Consider the following 26,367-nt stretch of genomic DNA (forward strand, 5'->3'; position numbering starts at 1 on the left):
TTTAAAAATTAATCTCTTCATTTATATTTTAAATTAATATAATGATTAAAAAAATATGAGGTCTTATTATTCATAAAAATTATCAATCAGAAGCTCATCTCATAAATTTAAAACAACTCTACCCAATGGAATGAACTTCATTGGCTCATGGCAATAGGCTGTAAGCAAAAGGAAATGAATGGTTAGTAAACAACACAAATAAATGAAAAAATAAGTTTGTTTATTAATCCTGTTTCTTTTCTAAGATTGAAGTAGGAATGGAAAAGAGCTACATTAGAATGTAGATGTTCTCACCGTGCAAAGTGAATCCGTGTTTGACCGTGACTCGAAGGTTACCCTCCTCAGTTCAACAACTGTTTTCATTCCCTGCCAAGTGTTATTATGTGGCTACAAGGTTGTGGCTACAAGTGTTATTGAGAAGCTTGAAGCTCCAAGCTCGCAAGAGCATAGTGAATACCACAAGAACAAATTAATTCTCAGTTTACATGAATTTTAATTAACACGGCATCTATCAAAATGAGTTACAGAAGGCAAGGCAAGTCACTTTTTTCCGGATGTCATTCCAATTATGAGAATCACTTTTTTCAAGATCATTTTCAACATATGGGTATACAACAGTCATAGAATTTCTTCAATTAACACTCAGAAAGCAAAATCACAAATTAGAAACTGCAAACAAGAGATTTGTGTAGAGAGAAAAAGAAACATACTGACCCTTATAACAAAATGCATAAAGGAGCTATTAAAAAAAATGAAAGGGTTACCTCCATTTTAATACTGGAACCAACTCTGAGTAGATCAATCAACGCAACAAAAGCATTTAACTTCTCTTCAATGCTGAAATCTGGATATTCACTCTCCATTAGTCCTAATAACCACACTCTCCTGGATTGCTCTCATCAACTTCATTGTATACTCAGCATTTTTGTGTTAGATTTGCTAACATCAATTTTTTGATAGACTGCAACCACAAGCTAAAGCTCAATATTAAACAGAATGAATATAAGAAAAAATTACAGAAAATTACTGTACATACAGATTAAAACGAACTCAGTCACCTCTTCTGTTGTTGCTCAACTTAAGGCCTGAGAAAGAGTCCCCATTAACTTGCGCCAGCCCACCCGACGAGCTTCTGCAAATAACCACGTGCACAGGCCACCACCATTTGTTTCCGGCATTTCTTAGAAGGCATGACTGCTGCTAATATGGACACCAAATTCTTATCCAGGTTTTGCACAAATGGATGCAAGAGTATAACTGCAGAAACTGTTCCCTTTTCTTCCTTCCAGAAAATTCTCCAATTTCCAGCATATTTCTTGAGAGCGCTGATAGACCTTTCGCCGGAGCCTCCTCCTCGTCAATGTCGCAGACAGAATTTTGGAAAATTATATACAGTAGCAGAGATCTCATATGATGATTTTGGTTTGTCTGACATTACTCATTGCCCTTGTGATGTTCATCTGATGCTTCTTGTTTCCACTTTGATGGTTAGAGTTGGAACTAAAACGTCAAGTGGAAGACACGGCACATAGAACATGCCTCTTTTCCGTGTTTTGTGCTGCAGCCTTTGGAGCCAAATGTCACCACAGCCCGTTGGCAGTGTTTTGGCAAGAAATTCAAGGGCCGACTCTGAATCTGGGTTGTATCTTTAGCCCTGAAATTAGTTAGTCACAGTTAATATGGATTAGCCCAAGTATTTTGCGACCCAACATCAGAAGAACGAGCCTAATGTCATTCCAATTATGAGAAACAAGGAGAGTCACTGTTTTCAAGATCATTTTCAGCATACGGGCATACAACAGTCCTAGAATTTCTTCAATTAACACTCAGAAAGCAAAATCGCAAATTAGAAACTGCAAACAAGAGATTTGTGTAGAGAGAAGAAGAAACATACTCACCCTTATAACGAAATGCATAAAGGAGCTATTAAGAAAAATAAAAGGCTTACCTCCATTTTGATACTGGAACCAACTCTGAGTAGATCAATCAACGCAACAAAAGTATTTAACTTCTCTTCAATGCTGAAATCTGGATATTCACTCTCCGTTAGTCCTAACAACCACACTCTCCTGGATTGCTCTCATCAGCTTCATTGTATACTCAGCACTTTTGTGTTAGATTTGCTAACATCAATTTTTTGATAGCCTGCAAACAACAAGCAAAGCTCACATACCAAACAGAATGAATATAAAACATATAAAGTAAAATAATAGAAAATTACTGTACATAAAGATTAACAGTATCCAAACTCGGTCACCTCTTCTGTTGTTGCTCAACTTAAGGCCTGAGAAAGAGTCCCCATTAACTTGCGCCAGCCTACCCGACGAGCTTCTGCAAATAACCACGTGCACAGGCCACCACCATTTGTTTCCGGCATTTCTTAGAAGGCATGACTGCTGCTAATATGGACACCAAATACTTATCCAGGTTTTGCACAAATGGATGCAAGAGTTTAACTGCAGAAACTGTTCACTTTTCTTCCTTCCAGAAAATTCTCCAATTTCCAGCATATTTCATGAGCGCTCATAGACCTTTCGCCGGAGCCTCCTCCTCGTCAATGTCGCAGACAGAATTTTGGAAAATTATATACAGTAGCAGAGATCTCATATGATGATTTTGGTTTGTCTGACATTACTCATTGCCCTTGTGATGTTCATCTTGATGCTTCTTGTTTCCACTTTGATGGTTAGAGTTGGAACTAAAACGTCAAGTGGAAGACACGGCACATAGAACATGCCTCTTTTCCGTGTTTTGCGCTGCAGCCTTTGGAGCCAAATGTCACCACAGCCCCTTGGCAGTGTTTTGTCAAGAAATTCAAGGGCCGACTCTGAATCTGGGTTGTATCTTTAGCCCTGAAATTAGTTAGTCACAGTTAATATGGATTAGCCCAAGTATTTTGCGACCCAACATCAGAAGAACGAGCCTAATGTCATTCCAATTATGAGAAACAAGGAGAGTCACTGTTTTCAAGATCATTTTCAGCATACGGGCATACAACAGTCCTAGAATTTCTTCAATTAACACTCAGAAAGCAAAATCGCAAATTAGAAACTGCAAACAAGAGATTTGTGTAGAGAGAAGAAGAAACATACTCACCCTTATAACGAAATGCATAAAGGAGCTATTAAGAAAAATAAAAGGCTTACCTCCATTTTGATACTGGAACCAACTCTGAGTAGATCAATCAACGCAACAAAAGTATTTAACTTCTCTTCAATGCTGAAATCTGGATATTCACTCTCCGTTAGTCCTAACAACCACACTCTCCTGGATTGCTCTCATCAGCTTCATTGTATACTCAGCACTTTTGTGTTAGATTTGCTAACATCAATTTTTTGATAGCCTGCAAACAACAAGCAAAGCTCACATACCAAACAGAATGAATATAAAACATATAAAGTAAAAATAATAGAAAATTACTGTACATAAAGATTAAAAGTATCCAAACCCGGTCACCTCTTCTGTTGTTGCTCAACTTAAGGCCTGAGAAAGAGTCCCCATTAACTTGCGCCAGCCCACCCGACGAGCTTCTGCAAATAACCACGTGCACAGGCCACCACCATTTGTTTCCGGCATTTCTTAGAAGGCATGACTGCTGCTAATATGGACACCAAATTCTTATCCAGGTTTTGCACAAATGGATGCAAGAGTTTAACTGCAGAAACTGTTCCCTTTTCTTCCTTCCAGAAAATTCTCCAATTTCCAGCATATTTCATGAGAGCGCTGATAGACCTTTCGCCGGAGCCTCCTCCTCGTCAATGTCGCAGACAGAATTTTGGAAAATTATATACAGTAGCAGAGATCTCATATGATGATTTTGGTTTGTCTGACATTACTCATTGCCCTTGTGATGTTCATGTGATGCTTCTTGTTTCCACTTTGATGGTTAGAGTTGGAACTAAAACGTCAAGTGGAAGACACGGCACATAGAACATGCCTCTTTTCCGTGTTTTGCGCTGCAGCCTTTGGAGCCAAATGTCACCACAGCCCGTTGGCAGTGTTTTGGCAAGAAATTCAAGGGCCGACTCTGAATCTGGGTTGTATCTTTAGCCCTGAAATTAGTTAGTCACAGTTAATATGGATTAGCCCAAGTATTTTGCGACCCAACATCAGAAGAACGAGCCTAATGTCATTCCAATTATGAGAAACAAGGAGAGTCACTGTTTTCAAGATCATTTTCAGCATATGGGCATATAACAGTCCTAGAATTTCTTCAATTAACACTCCGAAAGCAAAATCGCAAATTAGAAACTGCAAACAAGAGATTTGTGTAGAGAGAAGAAGAAACATACTCACCCTTATAACGAAATGCATAAAGGAGCTATTAAGAAAAATAAAAGGCTTACCTCCATTTTGATACTGGAACCAACTCTGAGTAGATCAATCAACGCAACAAAAGTATTTAACTTCTCTTCAATGCTGAAATCTGGATATTCACTCTCCGTTAGTCCTAACAACCACACTCTCCTGGATTGCTCTCATCAGCTTCATTGTATACTCAACACTTTTGTGTTAGATTTGCTAACATCAATTTTTTGATAGCCTGCAAACAACAAGCAAAGCTCACATACCAAACAGAATGAATATAAAACATATAAAGTAAAATAATAGAAAATTACTGTACATAAAGATTAACAGTATCCAAACTCGGTCACCTCTTCTGTTGTTGCTCAACTTAAGGCCTGAGAAAGAGTCCCCATTAACTTGCGCCAGCCCACCCGACGAGCTTCTGCAAATAACCACGTGCACAGGCCACCACCATTTGTTTCCGGCATTTCTTAGAAGGCATGACTGCTGCTAATATGGACACCAAATACTTATCCAGGTTTTGCACAAATGGATGCAAGAGTTTAACTGCAGAAACTGTTCACTTTTCTTCCTTCCAGAAAATTCTCCAATTTCCAGCATATTTCATGAGCGCTCATAGACCTTTCGCCGGAGCCTCCTCCTCGTCAATGTCGCAGACAGAATTTTGGAAAATTATATACAGTAGCAGAGATCTCATATGATGATTTTGGTTTGTCTGACATTACTCATTGCCCTTGTGATGTTCATCTTGATGCTTCTTGTTTCCACTTTGATGGTTAGAGTTGGAACTAAAACGTCAAGTGGAAGACACGGCACATAGAACATGCCTCTTTTCCGTGTTTTGCGCTGCAGCCTTTGGAGCCAAATGTCACCACAGCCCCTTGGCAGTGTTTTGGCAAGAAATTCAAGGGCCGACTCTGAATCTGGGTTGTATCTTTAGCCCTGAAATTAGTTAGTCACAGTTAATATGGATTAGCCCAAGTATTTTGCGACCCAACATCAGAAGAACGAGCCTAATGTCATTCCAATTATGAGAAACAAGGAGAGTCACTGTTTTCAAGATCATTTTCAGCATACGGGCATACAACAGTCCTAGAATTTCTTCAATTAACACTCCGAAAGCAAAATCGCAAATTAGAAACTGCAAACAAGAGATTTGTGTAGAGAGAAGAAGAAACATACTCACCCTTATAACGAAATGCATAAAGGAGCTATTAAGAAAAATAAAAGGCTTACCTCCATTTTGATACTGGAACCAACTCTGAGTAGATCAATCAACGCAACAAAAGTATTTAACTTCTCTTCAATGCTGAAATCTGGATATTCACTCTCCGTTAGTCCTAACAACCACACTCTCCTGGATTGCTCTCATCAGCTTCATTGTATACTCAGCACTTTTGTGTTAGATTTGCTAACATCAATTTTTTGATAGCCTGCAAACAACAAGCAAAGCTCACATACCAAACAGAATGAATATAAAACATATAAAGTAAATATAATAGAAAATTACTGTACATAAAGATTAAAAGTATCCAAACCCGGTCACCTCTTCTGTTGTTGCTCAACTTAAGGCCTGAGAAAGAGTCCCCATTAACTTGCGCCAGCCCACCCGACGAGCTTCTGCAAATAACCACGTGCACAGGCCACCACCATTTGTTTTCGGCATTTCTTAGAAGGCATGACTGCTGCTAATATGGACACCAAATTCTTATCCAGGTTTTGCACAAATGGATGCAAGAGTATAACTGCAGAAACTGTTCCCTTTTCTTCCTTCCAGAAAATTCTCCAATTTCCAGCATATTTCATGAGAGCGCTGATAGACCTTTCGCCGGAGCCTCCTCCTCGTCAATGTCGCAGACAGAATTTTGGAAAATTATATACAGTAGCAGAGATCTCATATGATGATTTTGGTTTGTCTGACATTACTCATTGCCCTTGTGATGTTCATCTGATGCTTCTTGTTTCCACTTTGATGGTTAGAGTTGGAACTAAAACGTCAAGTGGAAGACACGGCACATAGAACATGCCTCTTTTCCGTGTTTTGCGCTGCAGCCTTTGGAGCCAAATGTCACCACAGCCCGTTGGCAGTGTTTTGGCAAGAAATTCAAGGGCCGACTCTGAATCTGGGTTGTATCTTTAGCCCTGAAATTAGTTAGTCACAGTTAATATGGATTAGCCCAAGTATTTTGCGACCCAACATCAGAAGAACGAGCCTAATGTCATTCCAGTTATGAGAAACAAGGAGAGTCACTGTTTTCAAGATCATTTTCAGCATAGGGGCATACAACAGTCCTAGAATTTCTTCAATTAACACTCAGAAACCAAAATCGCAAAGTAGAAACTGCAAACAAGAGATTTGTGTAGAGAGAAGAAGAAACATACTCACCCTTATAACGAAATGCATAAAGGAGCTATTAAAAAAAATAAAAGGCTTACCTCCATTTTGATACTGGAACCAACTCTGAGCAGATCAATCAACACAACAAAAGTATTTAACTTCTCTTCAATGCTGAAATCTGGATATTCACACTCCGTTAGTCCTAACAACCACACTCTCCTGGATTGCTCTCATCAGCTTCATTGTATACTCAGCACTTTTGTGTTAGATTTGCTAACATCAAATTTTTTATAGCCTGCAAACCACAAGCTAAGCTCATACTAAACAGAATGAATATAAATCATATAAAGAAAAAATAATAGAAAATTACTGTACATACAGATCAACAATATCCAAACTCGGTCACCTCTTCTGTTGTTGCTCAACTTAAGGCCTGAGAAAGAGTCCCCATAAACCTGTGCCACCCCACCCTACGAGCTTCTGCAAATAACCACGTGCACAGGCCACCACCATTTGTTTCCGGCATTTCTTAGAAGGCATGACTGCTGCTAATATGGACACCAAATACTTATCCAGGTTTTGCACAAATGGATGCAAGAGTTTAACTGCAGAAACTGTTCCCTTTTCTTCCTTCCAGAAAATTCTCCAATATCCAGCATATGAGCGCTGATAGAACTTTTGCCGGAGCCTCCTCCTCGTCAATGTCGCAGATAGAATTTTGGAAAATTATATAGAGTAGCAGAGATCTCATATGATGATTTTGGTTTGTCTGACATTACTCATTGCCCTTGTGATGTTCATCTGATGCTTCTTGTTTCCACTTTGGTGGTTAGAGTTGGAATTAAAACGTCAAGTGGAAGACACGGCACATAGAACATGCCTCTTTTCCATGTTTCGCGTTGCAGCCTTTGGAGCCTAATGTCACCACAGCCCGTTGGCAGTGTTTTGGCAAGAAATTCAAGGGCCCACTCTGAATCTGGGTTGTATCTTTAGCCCTGAAATTAGTTAGTCGCAGTTAATATGGATTAGCCCATGTATTTTGCGACCGAACCTCAGAAGAACGACCCTAATGTCATTCCAATTATGAGAAACAAGGAGAGTCATTGTTTTCAAGATCATTTTCAGCATATAGGCATACAACAGTCATAGAATTTCTTATATTAACACTCAGAAAGCAAAATCACAAATTAGAAACTGCAAACAAGAGATTTGTGTAGAGAGAAGAAGAAACATACTCACCCTTATAACGAAATGCATGAAGGAGCTATTAAAAAAAATAAAAGGCTTACCTCCATTTTGATACTGGAACCAACTCTGAGTAGATCAATCAACGCAACAAAAGCATTTAACTTCTCTTCAATGCTGAAATCTTGATATTCACTCTCCGTTAGTCCTAACAACCACACTCTCGTGGATTGCTCTCATCAGCTTAATTGTATACTCAGCACTTTTGTGTTAGATTTGCTAACATCAATTTTTTGATAGCCTGCAAACAACAAGCAAAGCTCACATACCAAACAGAATGAATATAAAACATATAAAGTAAATATAATAGAAAATTACTGTACATAAAGATTAAAAGTATCCAAACCCGGTCACCTCTTCTGTTGTTGCTCAACTTAAGGCCTGAGAAAGAGTCCCCATTAACTTGCGCCAGCCCACCCGACGAGCTTCTGCAAATAACCACGTGCACAGGCCACCACCATTTGTTTTCGGCATTTCTTAGAAGGCATGACTGCTGCTAATATGGACACCAAATTCTTATCCAGGTTTTGCACAAATGGATGCAAGAGTATAACTGCAGAAACTGTTCCCTTTTCTTCCTTCCAGAAAATTCTCCAATTTCCAGCATATTTCATGAGAGCGCTGATAGACCTTTCGCCGGAGCCTCCTCCTCGTCAATGTCGCAGACAGAATTTTGGAAAATTATATACAGTAGCAGAGATCTCATATGATGATTTTGGTTTGTCTGACATTACTCATTGCCCTTGTGATGTTCATCTGATGCTTCTTGTTTCCACTTTGATGGTTAGAGTTGGAACTAAAACGTCAAGTGGAAGACACGGCACATAGAACATGCCTCTTTTCCGTGTTTTGCGCTGCAGCCTTTGGAGCCAAATGTCACCACAGCCCGTTGGCAGTGTTTTGGCAAGAAATTCAAGGGCCGACTCTGAATCTGGGTTGTATCTTTAGCCCTGAAATTAGTTAGTCACAGTTAATATGGATTAGCCCAAGTATTTTGCGACCCAACATCAGAAGAACGAGCCTAATGTCATTCCAGTTATGAGAAACAAGGAGAGTCACTGTTTTCAAGATCATTTTCAGCATAGGGGCATACAACAGTCCTAGAATTTCTTCAATTAACACTCAGAAACCAAAATCGCAAAGTAGAAACTGCAAACAAGAGATTTGTGTAGAGAGAAGAAGAAACATACTCACCCTTATAACGAAATGCATAAAGGAGCTATTAAAAAAAATAAAAGGCTTACCTCCATTTTGATACTGGAACCAACTCTGAGCAGATCAATCAACACAACAAAAGTATTTAACTTCTCTTCAATGCTGAAATCTGGATATTCACACTCCGTTAGTCCTAACAACCACACTCTCCTGGATTGCTCTCATCAGCTTCATTGTATACTCAGCACTTTTGTGTTAGATTTGCTAACATCAATTTTTTTATAGCCTGCAAACCACAAGCTAAGCTCATACTAAACAGAATGAATATAAATCATATAAAGAAAAAATAATAGAAAATTACTGTACATACAGATCAACAATATCCAAACTCGGTCACCTCTTCTGTTGTTGCTCAACTTAAGGCCTGAGAAAGAGTCCCCATAAACCTGTGCCACCCCACCCTACGAGCTTCTGCAAATAACCACGTGCACAGGCCACCACCATTTGTTTCCGGCATTTCTTAGAAGGCATGACTGCTGCTAATATGGACACCAAATACTTATCCAGGTTTTGCACAAATGGATGCAAGAGTTTAACTGCAGAAACTGTTCCCTTTTCTTCCTTCCAGAAAATTCTCCAATATCCAGCATATGAGCGCTGATAGAACTTTTGCCGGAGCCTCCTCCTCGTCAATGTCGCAGATAGAATTTTGGAAAATTATATAGAGTAGCAGAGATCTCATATGATGATTTTGGTTTGTCTGACATTACTCATTGCCCTTGTGATGTTCATCTGATGCTTCTTGTTTCCACTTTGGTGGTTAGAGTTGGAATTAAAACGTCAAGTGGAAGACACGGCACATAGAACATGCCTCTTTTCCATGTTTCGCGTTGCAGCCTTTGGAGCCTAATGTCACCACAGCCCGTTGGCAGTGTTTTGGCAAGAAATTCAAGGGCCCACTCTGAATCTGGGTTGTATCTTTAGCCCCGAAAATTGGTTAGTCGCAGTTAATATGGATTAGCCCATGTATTTTGCGACCGAACCTCAGAAGAACGACCCTAATGTCATTCCAATTATGAGAAACAAGGAGAGTCATTGTTTTCAAGATCATTTTCAGCATATAGGCATACAACAGTCATAGAATTTCTTATATTAACACTCAGAAAGCAAAATCACAAATTAGAAACTGCAAACAAGAGATTTGTGTAGAGAGAAGAAGAAACATACTCACCCTTATAACGAAATGCATGAAGGAGCTATTAAAAAAAATAAAAGGCTTACCTCCATTTTGATACTGGAACCAACTCTGAGTAGATCAATCAACGCAACAAAAGCATTTAACTTCTCTTCAATGCTGAAATCTTGATATTCACTCTCCGTTAGTCCTAACAACCACACTCTCGTGGATTGCTCTCATCAGCTTAATTGTATACTCAGCACTTTTGTGTTAGATTTGCTAACATCAATTATTTGATAGCCTGCAAACCACAAGCTAAGCTCATACTAAACAGAATGAATATAAAACATATAAAAAAAAATAATAGAAAATTACTGTACAGACAGATTAACAGTATCCAAACTCGATCGCCTCTTCTGTTGTTGCTCAACTTAAGGCCTGAGAAAGAGTCCCCATAAACTTGCGCCAGCTCACCCAACGAGCTTCTGCAAATAACCACGTGCATAGGCCACCACCATTTGTTTCCGGCATTTCTTAGAAGGCATCACTGCTGCTAATATGGACATCAAATACTTATCCAGGTTTTGCACAAATGGATGCAAGAGTTTAACTGCAGAAACTGTTCCCTATTCTTCCTTCCAGAAAATTCTCCAATTTCTAGCATATCTCATGAGCGCTGATAGAACTTTTGCCGGAGCCTCCTCCTCGTCAATGTCGCAGATAGAATTGTGGAAAATTATATAGAGTAGCAGAGATCTCATATGATGATTTTGGTTTGTCTGACATTACTCATTGCCCTTGTGATGTTCATCTGATGCTTCTTGTTTCCACTTTGAAGGTTAGAGTTGGAACTAAAACGCCAAGTGGAAGACACGGCACATAGAACATGCCTCGTTTCCGTGTTTCGCATTGCAGCCTTTGGAGCCTAATGTCACCACAGCCCATTGGCCGTGTTTTGGCAAGAAATTCAAGGGCCGACTCTGAATCTGGGTTGTATCTTTAGCCCTGAAATTAGTTAGTTACAGTTAATATGGATTAGCCCAAGTATTTTGCGACCCAACCTCAGAAGAACGAGCCTAATGTCATTCCAATTATGAGAAACAAGGAGAGTCACTGTTTTCAAGATCATTTTCAGCATATAGGCATACAACAATCGTAGAATTTCTTCAATTAACACTCAGAAAGCAAAATCGCAAATTAGAAACTGCAAACAAGAGATTTGTGTAGAGAGAAGAAGAAACATACTCACCCTTATAACGAAATGCATAAAGGAGCTATTAAAAAAAATAAAAGGCTTACCTCCATTTTGATACTGGAACCAACTCTGAGTTGATCAATCAACGCAACAAAAGCATTTAACTTCTCTTCAATGCTGAAATCTGGATATTCACTCTCCGTTAGTCCTAACAACCACACTCTCCTGAATTGCTCTCATCAGCTTCATTGTATACTCAGCACTTTTGTGTTAGATTTGCTAACATCAATTTTTTGATAGTCTGCAAACCACAAGCTAAGCTCATACTAAGCAGAATGAATATAAAACATATAAAGAAAAAATAATAAAAAATTACTGTACATACAGATCAACAGTATCCAAACTCGGTCACCTCTTCTGTTGTTGCTCAACATAAGGCCTGAGAAAGAGTCCCCATAAACTTGCGCCACCCCACCTGACGTGCTTCTGCAAATAACCACGTGCACAGGCCACCACCATTTGTTTTTGGCATTTCTTAGAAGGCATGACTGCTGCTAATATGGACACCAAATACTTATCCAGGTTTTGCACAAATGGATGCAAGAGTTTAACTGCAGAAACTGTTCCCTTATCTTCCTTCCAGAAAATTCTCCAATTTCCAACATATTTCATGAGCGCTGATAGAACTTTTGCCGGAGCCTCCTCCTCGTCAATGTCGCAGATAGAACTTTAGAAAATTATATACAGTAGCAGAGATCTCATATGATGATTTTGGTTTGTCTGACATTACTCATTGCCCTTGTGATGTTCATCTGATGCTTCTTGTTTCCACTTTGGTGGTTAGAGTTGGAACTAAAACGTCAAGTGGAACACACGGCACATAGAACATGCCTCGTTTCCGTGTTTCGCATTGCAGCCTTTGGAGCCTAATGTCACCACAGCCCATTGGCCGTGTTTTGGCAAGAAATTCAAGGGCCGACTCTGAATCTGGGTTGTATCTTTAGCCCTGAAATTAGTTAGTTACAGTTAATATGGATTAGCCCAAGTATTTTGCGACCCAACCTCAGAAGAACGAGCCTAATGTCATTCCAATTATGAGAAACAAGGAGAGTCACTGTTTTCAAGATCATTTTCAGCATATAGGCATACAACAATCGTAGAATTTCTTCAATTAACACTCAGAAAGCAAAATCGCAAATTAGAAACTGCAAACAAGAGATTTGTGTAGAGAGAAGAAGAAACATACTCACCCTTATAACGAAATGCATAAAGGAGCTATTAAAAAAAATAAAAGGCTTACCTCCATTTTGATACTGGAACCAACTCTGAGTTGATCAATCAACGCAACAAAAGCATTTAACTTCTCTTCAATGCTGAAATCTGGATATTCACTCTCCGTTAGTCCTAACAACCACACTCTCCTGAATTGCTCTCATCAGCTTCATTGTATACTCAGCACTTTTGTGTTAGATTTGCTAACATCAATTTTTTGATAGCCTGCAAACCACAAGCTAAGCTCATACTAAGCAGAATGAATATAAAACATATAAAGAAAAAATAATAAAAAATTACTGTACATACAGATCAACAGTATCCAAACTCGGTCACCTCTTCTGTTGTTGCTCAACTTAAGGCCTGAGAAAGAGTCCCCATAAACTTGCGCCACCCCACCTGACGTGCTTCTGCAAATAACCACGTGCACAGGCCACCACCATTTGTTTCTGGCATTTCTTAGAAGGCATGACTGCTGCTAATATGGACACCAAATACTTATCCAGGTTTTGCACAAATGGATGCAAGAGTTTAACTGCAGAAACTGTTCCCTTTTCTTCCTTCCAGAAAATTCTCCAATTTCCAACATATTTCATGAGCGCTGATAGAACTTTTGCCGGAGCCTCCTCCTCGTCAATGTCGCAGATAGAACTTTAGAAAATTATATACAGTAGCAGAGATCTCATATGATGATTTTGGTTTGTCTGACATTACTCATTGCCCTTGTGATGTTCATCTGATGCTTCTTGTTTCCACTTTGGTGGTTAGAGTTGGAACTAAAACGTCAAGTGGAACACACGGCACATAGAACATGCCTCTTTTCCGTGTTTCGCGTTGCAGCCTTTGGAGCCTAATGTCACCACAGCCCGTTGGCAGTGTTTTGGCAAGAAATTCAAGGGCCCACTCTGAATCTGGGTTGTATCTTTAGCCCTGAAATTAGTTAGTCACGGTTAATATGGATTAGCCCAATTATTTTGCGACCCAACCTCAGAAGAACGAGCCTAATGTCATTCCAATTATGAGAAACAAGGAGAGTCACTGTTTTCAAGATCATTTTCAGCATATGGGCATACAACAGTCGTAGAATTTCTTCAATTATCACTCAGAAAGCAAAATCGCAAATTAGAAACTGCAAACAAGAGATTTGTGTAGAGAGAAGAAGAAACTGACATACTCACCCTTATGACGAAATGCATAAAGGAGCTATTAAAAGAAATAAAAGGGTTACCTCCATTTTGATACTGGAACCAACTCTGATTAGATCAATCAACGCAACAAAAGCATTTAACTTCTCTTCAATGCTGAAATCTGGATATTCACTCTCCATTAGTCCTAACAACCACACTCTCGTGGATTGCTCTCATCAACTTCATTGTATACTGAGCACTTTTGTGTTAGATTTGCTAACATCGAGTTTTTGATAGACTGCAAACCACAAGCTAAGCTCATACTTAGAAGACACACAACATTAATTATAAGACATGCTAGCTCTAAACAAAAATCCCCTTACCACAAGAACAAAAGAGTTAAACCACACTCCTACAACTTCCACTGTGAAGTGAAAAAAACTATCACCTACCTTACACACCCACTCCCATCCTCGAGGAAATTGGGGTAACTTAACATTACTAAAGTATGCAATAAAATCTTTCCCAATGACTCGAATAAGCATGCACACAAGTTTTAAAATATAGCTTATTCCCCTACACCGAAACCATGACTACCCTCATGCATGTCTCAGTCCAAATATACAAATTATCCAAGTAGCAATTCTCAAATATCCTTTCATGTCACTCAAGTATATCCCCTATACTAATAAGACTTAATAGTATAAGAAGAGCGAGCAATAGTGAGACAAGCACTTGCAGTACCACATACAATATTCAACACACAAGTATCCCATTGACTTCATCAAAATAAAATGAAACAAGTCTCAACACTCTCACAAAGGTATGAGTGTAATCACTAATCACTCCACTCAAGTGTTTAAGAATTTGGGTTCCACTCAAATCAATACATAGAATGCCATTACCATAGGCTTGCTTGTGAATCAAATCTCCTCCGCCAACAAAATGAAAATTAATACATGAATCAAAGGGTCTTTTCAAGGGTTGTAATGGGGCTTAGGACAAGGTGTGGCAAAAGATAGGCCGAATTGGGGCTTATGAATTCAAAGGAGCGATGCCGACCTAGTTGCTTATCTTCCAACCTCATTGCCATTCAACTCGATTCAAGTAATTTGAACAATCAAACACCTCCAATTTTTTCGTTTTCTATTTCTTTTTCTTCTTTTTTTTTCTCAATCTTTTCTTCTTTCCTTTCATTTTTTCTTCTTTTTCTTCTCCTTTTTTTTTCCCTCAAACTTCTTTCTTCCTTTCTTTTTTTTTCTTTTGTTTTTTCTCAATATTTTCTTCTTTCCTTTCTTTTTTTCTTCTTCTTTCTCTTCTCCTTTTTCTTCGTCTCTTTGTTCTTTCTATTTCATCATTTGTTTTTCATTTCCTCGTTCCATATCTCTTTTTCTTTTCCTTGGGGATAGCAGTGCTCCCCTTGTTATTCACTCATTTTCATGTCAATTTACAAGCAACCAAGCCAACACCATCCCCTTAAATGGGTTAAAAAATCAGTTCAGGAGATAATCAAGAAGGGGATGATTCAGCTTATGACGTGGTTTAACCAACAAAAGAAAAGCCAAGGCTCAAATGAGTTATTCTATGGGTGAATTCAAGGTAGGCTCTTTTGAGGTAATGGGGTATTCCTAAGTGCCCTTATCACTTCCATGCACCAATCTTACAAGAATGCGGACTTAAAATGCATTACACAAGCAAGTTCTAGAATGGACACACTAAGTTTGATGCCCTCGATCAAAAGAAATGTAGCACTGTTTAAATGAAAGTGCTTTGGTCCAAAAGCTCACACAAAGGCTTTTGTGTTGATTCTTAAACATTGTTCATTTGATGCAGTCAATGGAACACACTTCACACTACTTTTTTTTTATATGCCACTAGTGCTAGTCTCTCCTGCTTATCTCGACTTATACCAAAAATTCCTAATAATCTAAGGGATAACACAAGACAACAATCAAAAAATTCAAGTGCTACCACAGGATAATTCGCATATTTTTCTCAAGACACTAACTTCCTTCACAAGTTTCGGTGTTCACTAAAAATTGTCAACTCCCAAATAAAAACTTTTAGTCCCCACACATCCACATTCCAACACATTAATTCCCCTACTAACCTAATTCAATTGTCGAATTGAATATTGGGCTCCAATCTCTTGTTACTTTATTACAAGAAAGATTGTTTGGCAAGTCACTCTAATCCAATAGGAGTAATATGTCATAATACCTAGAGAGCACAAGCAACAATAAATCAAAGTTTTGGAAGTTCCAAGTCATATCTTCCTTTAATTTTCTGAAACAAGTCTTCCATAACTAAGTTCTACAGAGATTTGCACCTCTTTCTGATATAATTCAATTGTCAAAATGTATTAATTAGAAACAATGAGCTACAGAAACTAAAGAAAAGATAAATTCAAGCATAGCAAATCTTTTCTACATATGAGAATTGCGAAACTTACCTATTAATCACAAAGCAAAGATAAAAATGCAGCAAATTTCATGCACCTCACAAACAATAATCAAAAAATGACAGCCATGTAGAGCTGTGGCTGCCGCTATCAAGGGGTGCACATGCGAGGCAAGAGCTATGAGCTCCACCAGCCTACCTTATCTGCATTGCCATTGCTAAAAAAATTGATTAAGCAAGTAGTTAGTATACATACGAAATGGTGACTAACCCAGTGACAATAAAATAAAACTTAGAAGATATCTGCAAAAAGGTAGCAGTTACTTATCTCAATATAAATCTTATATAGTGTCCACGCAAAGTAATGCTCAAATTTTGCAATGCCTCTTTTGGATATTATATGTAAAACTTAAGCACACATGCTTCTCAAAATCCCACCGTATGCAGTTGGCCGATTAACACTCAGAATCAACTCACAATCTTCAAAAAGCTCAAGATCCTCATCAGCATTAGAAGGCTCATTTTGAAACACCATATTCCTACATGATAATCAAGTTTCAACTTCAAATTCAAATAAGATCTTTTTATATTTGTGATACTGAATAAATAGTTTCTCGGGCAAAGTAATCTACCAAAGAGGAGCCTGTGCTCTAAAGACTTCATATATTCGAGCTTTAGGCCCCAGCACACAAATCGAATCTAACCCGCGTATATTGGCACATCAAAAGGACCATGTTTCTTTCTTACCAGCCCTACAAATGATCACATGAAAGTTCAAATCATAAGTCACAGTCATATTTTTCATTCCATGTCCTACAGAATGGAATACTAGTATATCCCATCAACTTTTGATCAGCTAACTTGGAAGAGTTTCATAAACGTAATTTTCAAACAACAAATTATCTTTAAATAGTAATATCAACTGCAGCCAGGAAAAGTGTAAAGTAACAAGACGGCAGAAAGTACTCTACTTTAATTATTATGGCTAGCCGTCAACTGCAGTCAGGAAACGTGTAAAAAATAACAAGTCGGCAAAAAGGACTCAAATATAACAATTATGAATAAACAAGCAGCCCAGTGTTTACTTTTCTAATATTTATTCCATGTAGGATGGGGCATCACAATCATTTTGTCGGGGGGGTTCCAGGGGTAGCTCCCACATGCCAAACAGCTCTTCATGCAAACTCCCACTATCCCAACTGGCGATCAGTTTTAATACAATTGTGAAGTCCCAGCCTATATTGGATGCACAAATTGCCTCCAAATCACAAAGTGCAACATGAAACTGTGCTATAAACAACTTGCCCAAGAAGGGGACGAACACTGGATTTTCTATCACTAGTAGTTGTCATATTGACATCTATGGATGGATAATTCATAAACACATTCCACCGATCAATTCTCAAATAACACATTCCGGACACAAGAAATCAGGATAAGGAAAATATGAGATTCCGCCAACTCACAGAACTATGATAATAACTCCAACAGTTTAGCATTCTCAAACTTGCACAATTCTTGCCGCTATTACTAAAATTTTATGTCATGTACCTTGTGATTGTATGAATCCGCCAGATAAATTTGACCCACATTTCCGCAAAAGACTTCTAAAGGATGTTGAAGAAGAACTTCAGAACCTACTCCATCACAGTCTCCGAACTGAAACATATAACACAACCAAGCTAACAAAATAAGTTCAACATCCCATCCAACTAGTGCAAAGATCGATAAGATTCCAAATGGTAGCAGACATACCTTAAATAAATTGTCAGAGAAAATCGGATCACCATCAGCGAGTAGCCTCGATCCCCCTGTCCTTAAGCCAAGTGCCCGAATAGAGCTACTCTCACTATCAGCGATATATGCTTCCTTTAAATCTATCAAAACAAACAAGTGAAAATACTGCATGAATTAACAATATTGCAACTAGCTTTGAATTTTTACCACGTACCAGGTGACAAAGTAATTCAAGAAGGTTGCGCAAATGAAGTGCTCGCAGAACTGTATCAACATAAAACAAAAGTCTCAAAAAATCAGAAAAACCATTTGAAAAAGATCACGGAAGTTTTTGAAAATTTCAGTTGCGCCTAAAATAAGTGCAGATGTAAAAATCAAATTCTCCCTAATCAAACACAAAGAACACCAAAGACAAACAAGTGCCTCTTAATAGGTGTTGTAGTAGCTTTCCAATCTTATTTCAACATTGTTGAGAATCAAAGAATTGATTCTTCAAATACTTGTAAAATTACAAGACAATCTAAGTGATTTTTGTGATACTTATATGATTTGATTTTGGAAGAATTTCTTCCAATTTCCATTATTGACATATGCGATTCACCATGGATGTCATAACCTCAACTCAAATCAAGTTAAGATAACATAATTTAGCCCTTTGGACATTTGTGTTGTGTATGTAGGCCAAATGAAAAAAACACGTATCCTCGTCTTTTATTTCTCTCTTCACATATCTAAAATCTTGTCCAGGAGCATGTTTTAGGGCCAGCTTGGATTTTGCCGTAGCACGTATTTCATGCATTTCATTTCTTGGTGCACATTGATTATTGTACCACTAAACATTCCAATTGCAGCAAGAGGATGTTCCATTTTTGTTGCATATCCAAGACTTCAAGAAAAGTTTGACTTTGTAGTTCAAGTTGAACATATCAATCAAGATCTCCATGTTCAGCTTGAGGAACAATGTTGAGAATCAAGGATTGATTCTTCAAATAATTGGAAGATCACAATAATATATAAGTGGTTCTTGAGATATTTATGATTTGATTATGGAAGGATTTCATTCATTTTCCATTATTCATATATATAATTCACCTATATAAATAGGTGGACATTATAACCTCAAATCAAGAGAGAATAACATAATTTAGCCCTTTGGACATTTGCCTCGTGGATATAGCCATATGGCGCGAACTACGTAAATCCTTTTCTTTTGTTTCTCTCTTCATTTATCTAAAATTTTGACAAACATAACAGTAAAACATCTCACAAACTAACAGCCCATTACCTGAATATGCTAACATATTTTGGTTCTAATTAGCGTTGGATAATGCATCCATCCCCCAAGGCAATGGTTTAAGAGGGTAATAACCTTAGCATATACCGTCTATTGGATAGCATCACATGTATTTAAAGGTAAACAATCACATGATAATCACCTATATATTTAATGAAAATCAGAGCCATATAATATGTTAAGTCCATATTGCGATGTATATGAACGAAAATAATGCTCAAATGATAGAACATTAGTCTGCTTTTCCTATTATTACGATTATTATCACTATTGATATTATTACTACTACTGCAACATCAGCATTATTACATTTATCGCATTATATTTTCTCTGTAATTATTAGCAAATCATAAAACAGAATGGAAGAAGAGGATCATAATATAAAAGGACTAGTTTCGGGTCCCTAAATAATACGGCATACTAGAAAGCGATACATTTTTTTGCCACAAAACTGCACAGTGTGCTATCACGACGACATCATTATATTGTTTAGCTAATTCAGTGTCATGCTTAGCCATAAACAAGTAGCTAGTTTTAGTTCAAAACTACTGATATAACCTAATTTCAATATCCAACAGAGATACGGCTCACATAAAGTAAATTTGTATAAGAAACAAGGATCATAACTCCCACTGTTCATAAACCAGAGCATTCTCAAGAAGAACATGAAAGATCATTAAAGATGTAATAAATAAACACAAACTACAGAATGCTGCCAAACTTAAAATGTAATTGCACAGGTATCAAGAGACTTTCGCAGACACACTAGTAACAGAAAACACATATAGTACCTGGCACCATTCAAATTTCTTTCATAGCCATCACCACTGAAAGCTCTGGTAGTTCCATCTAATGTATTATGTTTCCAGATCTGATGCTGCCCAGCCATTGCAATATAAACATTTTCGTTTACAGGCTCAAAGCAGACATCCCAGGGGGAATTGAGGAGCTGAAAATATAATGAGAATATAAGTTACATTTGATGCTTATAAGTGTAGTCTGTGCTCTTAAGTGAGTTTCATTTCTTCTCAAGGTAATCAATCCTACCAAAGTAATTATGAGAAAAAAATTAGCAGTAACAGTAAACCAAGCAACCAACAATTCCCCCCTCAAGTTCCCTGTAACAGTCAATTTCTTTTCCTTTTTTCTTGCCCTTTCCTCTCTAGTGCTCAGGCTTTTCAAACCCTAAATAAAAGACATAAAAAAATCGAGAAGTGGAAACATGTGGATATGGATGGGGTTTGATGGTGGGAAGCCATCAGTAGTTTTGAGGGTTTTTACCAGTGGGCTTTCTTTGTTGGATTTTTGTATCGCATCCACCTCCAATGCCGCTTTTCCTGAGTGTGCTGATTGGTGAAAGAAACACATCTTCGCTTCCATCAACTGAAGTAATAAACCCTCCGCCAGTGGTACTAAACCCTAACCCCTCTGTTGGTTTTTCCTCTCTGTTTTGGAGGGGTTTTTAGAAAACCCTTCTTTTGCGCCTGCTTTTCTTGTACTGAGAAGTAAACAGAGGGGGGAAAGGAGAAATGTAGGTGAAAGGGTTCGATGGTGGGAAGGGTTTTTACAAATGAGACCTTCAAGAATCTGGGTCCTCCACTTCCTCTGGTTCTTGTGCAGAGAAATCCAAGAAAACAAGAAGCAGAACATTATTTCATTGATGACTTTCCATTGTGACCACTATGATTGGCATAATGGTTGATTCCTTCGTTTTCCATTTGGATAAAGAACCCTATTTGTGTCTAAGCAATGGCAAGAAATCAAGAAAAAGAGACGAAGGGAAAGAAATGTAGCAAAAGCAAATTGGTAAGAGAGGAGGGATTCCCTTTCCTTGGGGAGCCCATACTCTTTCCTGTACTTCCAAGAAAGCAAGAGAAAAAAGGAAAACAAATACTGCAATTTTGACGAGGTGGCATTCTTGAAGCCTGCACAAACATGACCTTCATACATACATATATATATATATATATATATATTGTGTTGTTTGTATCTATTATATATTTCATATTTAAGTATTTTTTTAGTATTTTGTGAAAATATCTTTGTAATATTTTTAATTACTTTTTCACCCTCTAAGTTTGGATATATGATCAATTAAGTGCAGCGAAATGTCGATTACGAACTACCTGAAAATTCTTGTTTTAATTACTTCTTTAGCCTTATGATTGAATAGATCAAATCTCGTTTCTACTACAGACACGAAAATATATTTTTTTACAATTTGGTCATTTATAATGATGCATTTAATAAAAAAAAAAACTAGAAAACAATATGAAATATAAAAATAAAGTTAACATTAAATTATACATATGACATTGTTGTTGAAGAACAAGAAAATATGTACTTATTAAAAGTTCAGTAATCAACTCAACAGTATTGCATACATTTCACTGGTTTTGTACTTAATTTCTTAATAGATCGTTATGATATAAGATAATGATAGATTTATTCATATTATTCACAAAATATTTTTTCTATAACTCTCAATTAAATCTTATATCATAATTTTGTTTTATCTTCTAATGAATAATATATTTATTCATAGATTATATTACTTAAACATCAAAATATCAAAAAATTATATTCATTTTTTAAAATTATGTTATTTAATATAAATTATTTAATATGTCTTTTCTCCTTTTGATTTTTTTTGCCACCTTGCTTCCATCTCGTTGTTGGCCGCCATCGACGGCCATCACATGTCGCCGCCAGCCTGTGACAGCAGTCGCCATCACTTATCTGCCTGGATCCGGGCAACGACAGTAGGTCAATAAGTGAGTGACATCACCTAAGAGAAAAATTTAAAAAGAAATTATCACGTCTCTTTATATAAAAAAATTATCATTAAATATCATAATCCAAATATATTATTTCATTATTTCATGTATTTTTGTAAAAAGACTTTCACTAGGCCTGGCAACCAGTCGAGGTCGGGCCTAGTGAGTCGAGCGCGAACTCGAACTCGAATTAAACAAATAAAGAATCCGATTAGTATTAAACAAGAATCCAACAACAAGACCAATAAAGAATCCGGTTAGTATTAAACAAGAATCCTTGAAATGTACCACAAAAAAAAAAAAAAAAAACACTAGAAAAGGCAGAGTTGAGACCTCTCTAGTCATACTGATAAATCTTTAGTTCTTATGTATACTACAAATACACTACTTAAACAAACTTAGCTTGCTCTAGTTCAGTTTTAGTATAGGTTTCTTCTCTAACATAAAATTTTCAGAAAAAGAAAAAGAATGAGATGAATTTAGAAGTCTTTTTTTCCACAAGAACTTCCTCTTTTTTCCTGGGCCTTTTTGTGAGTTTTCAACAGAGAAAGAAGATTACCTAGAAGCCGCACTCGTCGTTGTCTTTGTTGCCGACTTGCCTTTCTTGTTGTCGTGAATTTGGGGGCTAGGGTTCTTAGAGAATGGTTTGAGGAAAGAATGGAGATAGAAAGAGAAAGAGAGAAAGAGAGAAAGAAAAAGGAAGAAGAAAAGAAAGGATAAAAAGAGAGAGAAAGAGATGGGTATGACTTTTTGTGTTACTATTATATTATTATTATTACTACTACTACTACTATTATTATTATTATTATTATTATAAATCATGAGATCGAATCATCAAATTTTTACATAGATATAGTTGAAATTATTATATGTTCATAATCTGCAAAATTTATATATTTATAAATGTTAGTATAACATTGATGTAACTACCATCTTACATTGTTGAACAACATGGGTTACTCAAACCATCAAAATTCAGATCAGACCATTAGATATGATAAACATTATAGAAAAATACATTGGGTAAAGTTTAAACTTATTGGATATACGGATGTCGAGATATCGTACTCGAAACATAAGAGTAATCATTCAAGACGGTGTATCATTGAATCAGGCCGTGTGATTTTAAATCATACCGTCTGATATGATCTAATTGACACAGTTTTGTGTATATTTAAATTTCGTAAGAATCGGGTGCCCGAATTTTAAGATATCGTAATTATTGATTAAACTTTTTAATCTCATTATATATATAATCAAAAAATAATAATTAGAATTGTTCAATCATCATCATCATTAATAATTTTTCAATTGAAATTTTAAGAAAAAAATATAAATTGTATTTTGCCCCCTTTCTTATCTTGAAAATGCTAAAAAATAAAAAGGTCCTATGTTGAGAAAATAGGCAAAAAAAAAAAAAAATCTATATTCATTAACATTTAGCAAAGACCCTATCTAATAGAAATAACATAAAGTGGGAGACACTTACCCTATGTTTGAAATTGGATTAGTTTTAGCATATTTTAACCCATTTTTAGGTTGAATTTGACAAAGATACCCTTTTACTATCAAGAGCAATAGATTCTTCAGTAGTTTTTACTACCTATTTAGTTTTTCAGAAATCAAATCTTTCGAAATTGTAAATTAATATAGGATTTACTTTAGGAATTGTTCATTTACTTAGTTGATCTAAATTTCTTGGGAGTTCATACTTTCTTAGCATTCTTAACTTGGCTACTATTATTATCAAATACATACTGCATATTAAGCAAAGAAATAAAGTACTGCCGAATTATTCAATACAACTTCAACAACAAGGCTCTGATACATGTATGAATTTTTGGTAAGAAGATACCATACTAAAGCCAAAAAACAACGCCAAAGAACGGCAAAATCGGGCAGTATTGGCAAGGCCGACCTTGTTCATACTCATAATTAAAATCGACGACCTAGAATGTCTTATCTTTATGTTCTTTCAATTTCTCCTTATCTTTATCAGTAACGAAAAATACTCTTTTTTTTTATATATATATAGCCATGCTATCTCCGTTGTAGTTGAATAATTCAGCAGCAGTAATTTAGCCTTGCATTAGGCTAAGCAAAACAGAAGCAAGAATGAAAGTAACAAATGCAGAAAGTTAAATAAGAGAACTCATAGGTAGCTTGTATCTCTTCTTATGCAAAATAAAACTTTTTATATAACTAAGGAATTACAAGTACAAGTGCCTCTGCTTCAACACATGAAGACTTCCGATGGCTCTCTGAAAAAAGGGGAGAAGGGGCTATATTAATAACCAGATGGTCCAGACTTGCAACCATTTTTTCACGTCTGCATGGCCTTCATCTGCCAAGTGTCACTTCATTGTTAACACGTGTCATTTGGTCAATTCTGTTGACTTGCTCTGATGTCACCTTATTTCTTCATTAGTTTGGAGAAGCCGCTTTCTTCTGATTCCGATTTCGATTACTTGAGGTCTTTTTTATCTTCACATGATTTTGAAATTTTCATTTTTAATTTTACTTTTAATGTCACCCGAATTTCTTTAAATAAATTATCAAGAAATTCCTCTTGAGAAAATTCCTCCAATGGATTCTGAGATTCTCCAGCGAGACAAGAAAATTTATTTTCTCCAGGTTTGCTTGAAGTCTCCATAGGAGAAGCAATTCCCAAAAGATTTTTTTTTAGATCATTTTGCATTTGTTTGAGGTATTCCTCAATTATTTAATTTTTTGTGATTACCCCTTTCTTATTCAGAACTCTTTGGGAGATATGTTCAAAAAGATTGGGTGCCTGATTCTCTTCTTTCTCTGCAAGAACTTTATATTCTTGCAATTTTTCTTCCATCTCATTGATGATTTCTTGACCATAGTATTTCTTGGTCTCGGTATCAATTTACATCAACTTGTTCCAAAATTTTGAACAATACCTCCTTTTTATGCATGGGATTTTTTGTAGGGTAATTCCTACTTCTGGTAGCCACTTCCAGATCCATGGGATAGAGAATTCCATAAAGAAATAAAGAAAAGTCATTCCTTCAATCCATTTTCTCGATTTTTCTGCTTGGATTGTTTTTGGCGAATAATTTAACCATTCCGTATAGTATTCTTGGAAGATTTCAGGAAGAATAGAAATTGATGGACCAAAACTTATCCACCATTGGAATACCCAATTCGGTATTTCTTGTTGGAAAACCAATGGGCAAATTTTTAAAAATCATGTATGTTTTCTTTTACAATTTTCATAAAGAAAAGCTTTATTAAATGCTTCAACATAGTCCCAGTAATTAAACTTTATTGTACTTTTTGATTCTGGGTGAAAGTATTCTTTTTCCCCTAAATGGGTTAATTCCCCACTCTATAGCAGTGATAAACTTTTTAATTATTGCTTTTGAATAATTAAATTCCTTCCCATTGCTGGAAAATGTATGATTAATTTCAACACTCTGAGTTGCCTTAAGGATACATTCATAATGTGCCCTAGGTTTATATGACCCTGCTGAAAAAGATGCAACATTAAGGTACCTTTTCATTAGATACCATGGATCATTTTCCCACCTCAAATCATCATTTTCAAGAAGAATAATTACCTCGTGGTGTTCACTAAATTTGTAATTAATTAATTCATCTTGATCTTTTTGCACCATTTTTGCATAAGATGCTGATGATTCATTAGTTGTTAATTTTTTATGTTCCTTTTTTTTAAATTCAAGAAACTGTTTGAAGAGTTTATTTTCTTCTTCAGGGATGTTATTAAATTTTCTAATTCCAGAAATATTTTCCCTTACTAAGGTCCTATTTCCATGTCTGACAATATCACCTGCTCGAAATCTACCTCCTCTTTGATTAGAGGAGGAATTTCTTCCTCTTCCCCTTTGGGGGAGCATTCCTGAAAAATAAAGATAATTCATTAGCCAGCATAAAGGCTAGCAATTTGCTAATGGTATAGCAAATTTGCTATCCAAAATTGTTTAATACGATTTTCTGCAGTGACATTTGCATCTGAAAATTGTATGAGAATGTCAGAAATTATTTTCTTGATTTTATCAATTCACTTTTTGATTATTTTTTGAGTTCTTTTTAATCTTGTCTTATATTCAATTGGTTCATCCCAAAATTTCCATTGGTAAATAGGCCAATGGACCCCATTCATAAAGAATCTTTCTCCTATGACTAATTCTTCCATCCAACCATTTGGAATTTTCAAGGAAATATTCATCCCTCTAAACCTTTCATTTCCAAATTCATCTGGATTCATCTCCATCAATATATTCTCTCGATAGAAAATCAGGGAGATTATTTGTCTCTCCTTTAATATGTTCAATAGAAAAATTAAATGGGGCAA

The 26,367-nt window shown here is 36.5% G+C and overlaps 1 protein-coding gene and 2 long non-coding RNA genes across 6 annotated transcripts; all 3 read right to left on the bottom strand.

The window, feature by feature from the left end:
• Window positions 1-21,179, bottom strand: LOC105179831 (protein SUPPRESSOR OF QUENCHING 1, chloroplastic-like). 3 transcript variants are annotated; one of them, XM_088879545.1, is made up of 9 exons: window positions 20,530-21,179; window positions 20,040-20,197; window positions 17,973-18,094; window positions 17,769-17,876; window positions 16,850-16,969; window positions 13,027-16,756; window positions 765-974; window positions 295-353; window positions 1-158 (listed from the first exon to the last, which is right to left on the bottom strand). In XM_088879545.1, exons 2-5 carry the CDS (start codon window positions 20,047-20,049, stop codon window positions 16,961-16,963), a joined length of 249 nt encoding a protein of 82 aa, XP_088735671.1. In that variant the 5' UTR covers window positions 20,050-20,197; window positions 20,530-21,179; the 3' UTR covers window positions 1-158; window positions 295-353; window positions 765-974; window positions 13,027-16,756; window positions 16,850-16,960. The 3 variants fall into 3 exon arrangements, with proteins under 3 accessions (XP_088735671.1, XP_088735670.1, XP_088735669.1); XM_088879544.1 differs by lacking the exons at window positions 1-158; window positions 295-353; window positions 765-974 and adding exons at window positions 11,484-11,719; window positions 11,831-12,424; window positions 18,169-18,218 and having other exon boundaries at window positions 13,919-16,756; XM_088879543.1 differs by lacking the exons at window positions 1-158; window positions 295-353; window positions 765-974 and adding exons at window positions 11,484-11,719; window positions 11,804-12,424; window positions 18,169-18,218 and having other exon boundaries at window positions 13,919-16,756.
• On the bottom strand, window positions 8,253-10,027 carry LOC148788369 (uncharacterized). 2 transcript variants are annotated; one of them, XR_016065296.1, is made up of 3 exons: window positions 9,444-10,027; window positions 9,136-9,332; window positions 8,253-8,841 (listed from the first exon to the last, which is right to left on the bottom strand). It is a non-coding gene; the product is annotated as an uncharacterized LOC148788369 (long non-coding RNA). The 2 variants fall into 2 exon arrangements; XR_016065297.1 differs by having other exon boundaries at window positions 9,417-10,027.
• On the bottom strand, window positions 10,487-11,341 carry LOC148788370 (uncharacterized). Its single transcript, XR_016065300.1, has 2 exons — window positions 10,608-11,341; window positions 10,487-10,524 (listed from the first exon to the last, which is right to left on the bottom strand). It is a non-coding gene; the product is annotated as an uncharacterized LOC148788370 (long non-coding RNA).
• Window positions 21,180-26,367: the final 5,188 nt, after the last annotated feature.

Source organism: Sesamum indicum, linkage group LG4, assembly GCF_026168435.1.
Source record: "Sesamum indicum cultivar Baizhima isolate 11 linkage group LG4, ASM2616843v1, whole genome shotgun sequence".
Classification (NCBI taxonomy): Eukaryota; Viridiplantae; Streptophyta; class Magnoliopsida; order Lamiales; family Pedaliaceae; genus Sesamum; species Sesamum indicum.